This window comes from Lampris incognitus, chromosome 13, assembly GCF_029633865.1.
Source record: "Lampris incognitus isolate fLamInc1 chromosome 13, fLamInc1.hap2, whole genome shotgun sequence".
Taxonomy (NCBI): Eukaryota; Metazoa; Chordata; class Actinopteri; order Lampriformes; family Lampridae; genus Lampris; species Lampris incognitus.
This window is the reverse complement of record NC_079223.1, coordinates 8,200,839-8,203,909: the sequence shown is the minus strand read 5'-3', so window position 1 is coordinate 8,203,909 and position 3,071 is coordinate 8,200,839. Positions and strand designations below refer to the sequence as shown.

General features: G+C 41.3%; 1 protein-coding gene across 1 annotated transcript in view; it reads right to left on the bottom strand.

Moving 5' to 3' along the window:
- Positions 1–529: 529 nt before the first annotated feature.
- The window catches only part of tbxtb (T-box transcription factor Tb), an 8,423-nt gene continuing 5,881 nt past the window's right edge, over positions 530–3,071 (bottom strand). The window contains 2 exon segments of the mRNA XM_056292165.1: positions 530–756; positions 759–787. Of these exon segments, the coding sequence (XP_056148140.1) occupies positions 530–756; positions 759–787 (256 nt within the window).

Genomic DNA, 3,071 nt, shown 5'->3' with positions numbered 1-3,071 from the left:
CCAGGGTGTCTCCCTGGCCGGGATAGGCTCCAGCATCCCCGCGACCCTGAGAGCAGGATAAGCGGTTCGGATAATGGATGGGAATCTTTGCAGGCATCGCGAAAACGATGCCATTGTCAGTAGCGCGCGCCAACAAACAGGAAACTGGTATGCCCGCCGCAGCAGAAACCGGAAGTCAGTGGACTACAGTTAGGCACAGAGTCGATTCGGCAGTTTCATCAAGGACAGGCTGAGCTTTCAAAACCCTCTTCCGCAAACTGACCTCACCTACAGCGGCCGCGTGGCTGAGGGTATGGACGACGGTGAAATAAATCCTGCATATTAATTAGCAAATCACAAGATACTAAATGTATCTTGGAGCACATAAAAAGCATTGTTATGCGTTTGCTTTACTTGGCTTTTTTTGTTGTTTTAATTGGTCAATTTTAATTTTCAGACGAATAAAAGCCAAATCAACGCTGCGCTGAGTTTCCTTTGAAGTTCCAGCGCACCGAGCTGTGTATTAAAAGCAGATGTGTGCAGATGTTGGTCAAAGTGAAGGAGGGGTGATGGGTGTCCAGGGAGACGGCAGGCGCCCGTGAGGAGACATGTCGTACTGTGACGGGTCGTGTATTTCTGTGGCTGTGCCGCCGTCGTACAGTGGGGAGCCAGAGGGGGGCGCTGTGATTGAGTGGGACAGGCCGGCGTAGTGGCTGCTGGGGCCTCGCAGGAACTGGGAGCTCATCCCCCCGGTCTGGGACGCTGGAGTCAGGGAGGGTTGCTCACAGACCACAGACCAGGATACTGACTGCAAGGAAGCACAAAGACAACACAACCCACCGCTTAATGAGCTCCACGTGGGAAGTAGAGCCTACAGCTAGGGGGCGCTGTTATTCTAAGTCACACAAGTGGCAATACGAAGAGGACACAGCCATCCATCCATCCAGATAGATAGATAGATAGATAGATAGATAGAGATAGATAGATAGATAGATAGATAGATAGATAGATAGATAGATAGATAGATAGATAGATAGATAGATAGATAGATAGAGATAGATAGATAGATAGATAGATAGATAGATAGATAGATAGATGGATGGATGGATGGATGGATGATGGACGGACACAGACAGACAGACAGACAGACAGACAGACAGACAGACAGACAGACAGACAGACAGATAGATAGATAGATAGATAGATAGATAGATAGATAGATAGATAGATAGAGAGATAGCTAGATAAGATAGAGGAGAGAGAGCGATATATATATATATACGTGTGTGTGTATATATATATATTGTCTATGATTAGATGGATAGACAGACAGACAGACAGACAGACAGACAGATAGATAGATAGATAGATAGATAGATAGATAGATAGATAGATAGATAGATAGATAGATAGATAGATAGATAGATAGATAGATAGATAGAGAGGTAGATAGATAGATAGATAGATAGATAGATAGATAGATAGATAGATAGATAGATAGATAGATAGATAGATAGATAGATAGATAGATAGATAGATAGATAGATAGATACATACATACATACATACATACATAGAGAGAGAGAGAGAGAGAGAGAGAGAGAGAGAGATAGATAGATAGATAGATAGATAGATAGATAGATAGATAGATAGATAGATAGATAGATAGATAGATAGATAGATAGATAGATAGATAGATAGCTAGATAGATAGATAGAGAGATAGCTAGATAAGATAGAGAGAGAGAGCGATATATATATATGTGTGTGTGTGTATATATATATGTCTATGTATAGATAGATAGATAGATAGATAGATAGATAGATAGATAGACAGACAGACAGACAGACAGACAGATAGATAGATAGATAGATAGATAGATAGATAGATAGATAGATAGATAGATAGATAGATAGATAGATAGATAGATAGATAGATAGATAGATACATACATACATACATACATACATAGAGAGAGAGAGAGAGAAGAGAGAGAGAGAGAGAGAGATAGATAGATAGATAGATAGATAGATAGATAGATAGATAGATAGATAGATAGATAGATAGATAGATAGCTAGATAGATAGATAGAGAGATAGCTAGATAAGATAGAGAGAGAGAGCGATATATATATATGTGTGTGTGTATATATATATGTCTATGTATAGATAGATAGATAGATAGATAGATAGATAGATAGATAGATAGACAGACAGACAGACAGACAGACAGACAGATAGATAGATAGATAGATAGATAGATAGATAGATAGATAGATAGATAGATAGATAGATAGATAGATAGATAGATAGATAGATAGATAGATAGATAGATAGACAGACAGACAGACAGACAGACAGACAGACAGACAGATAGATAGATAGATAGATAGATAGATAGATAGATAGATAGATAGATAGATAGATAGATAGATAGATAGATAGATAGATAGATAGATAGATAGATAGATAGATAGATAGATAGATGGACGGACGGACGGACGGACGGACGGACAGACAGACAGACAGACAGACAGACAGACAGATAGATAGATAGATAGGAAACATGTTTGATCTTGCTGATGCTCTGCATCATTGTTCGACAGAAGCAACAATGTATAAAATCCATCTGAGGCAAAACGAGGAGCAATGGGAAAGAAAGAAAGAAAGAAAGAAAGAAAGAAGAAAGAAAGAAAGAAAGAAAGAAAGAAAGAGTGCTCAGTTAAGCGGCATTATGTAATGTTTCTATGAATCTGGCGAACGCAACAGGGCATGGTTAAAAAACGAATGGTTTCTTTCTTCAGCGATGGACCACGTGTATTTTACTGCAACCTCCACCACTAACAAGCCAACGCTGCTGCTGCGGGGGGGGGGCAATGCTGCTGCGGGGGGGGGCAACGCTGCTGCGGGGGGGGGGCATCTAAAATCACACGTTAATTTTCATCATGCGTCGTAGCGAGCGTCACTTCCTGTGCGTGATTGAAGGCTCACGTGCCTCAGTGACGCCAGCAGGGTGCTGGAGGAGGTGGCAGTGGAACAAGCGGCTGCGCTGCAGCTCCGGGGTCTCGCTTTGTTGTGCGCATGCTCCAGACT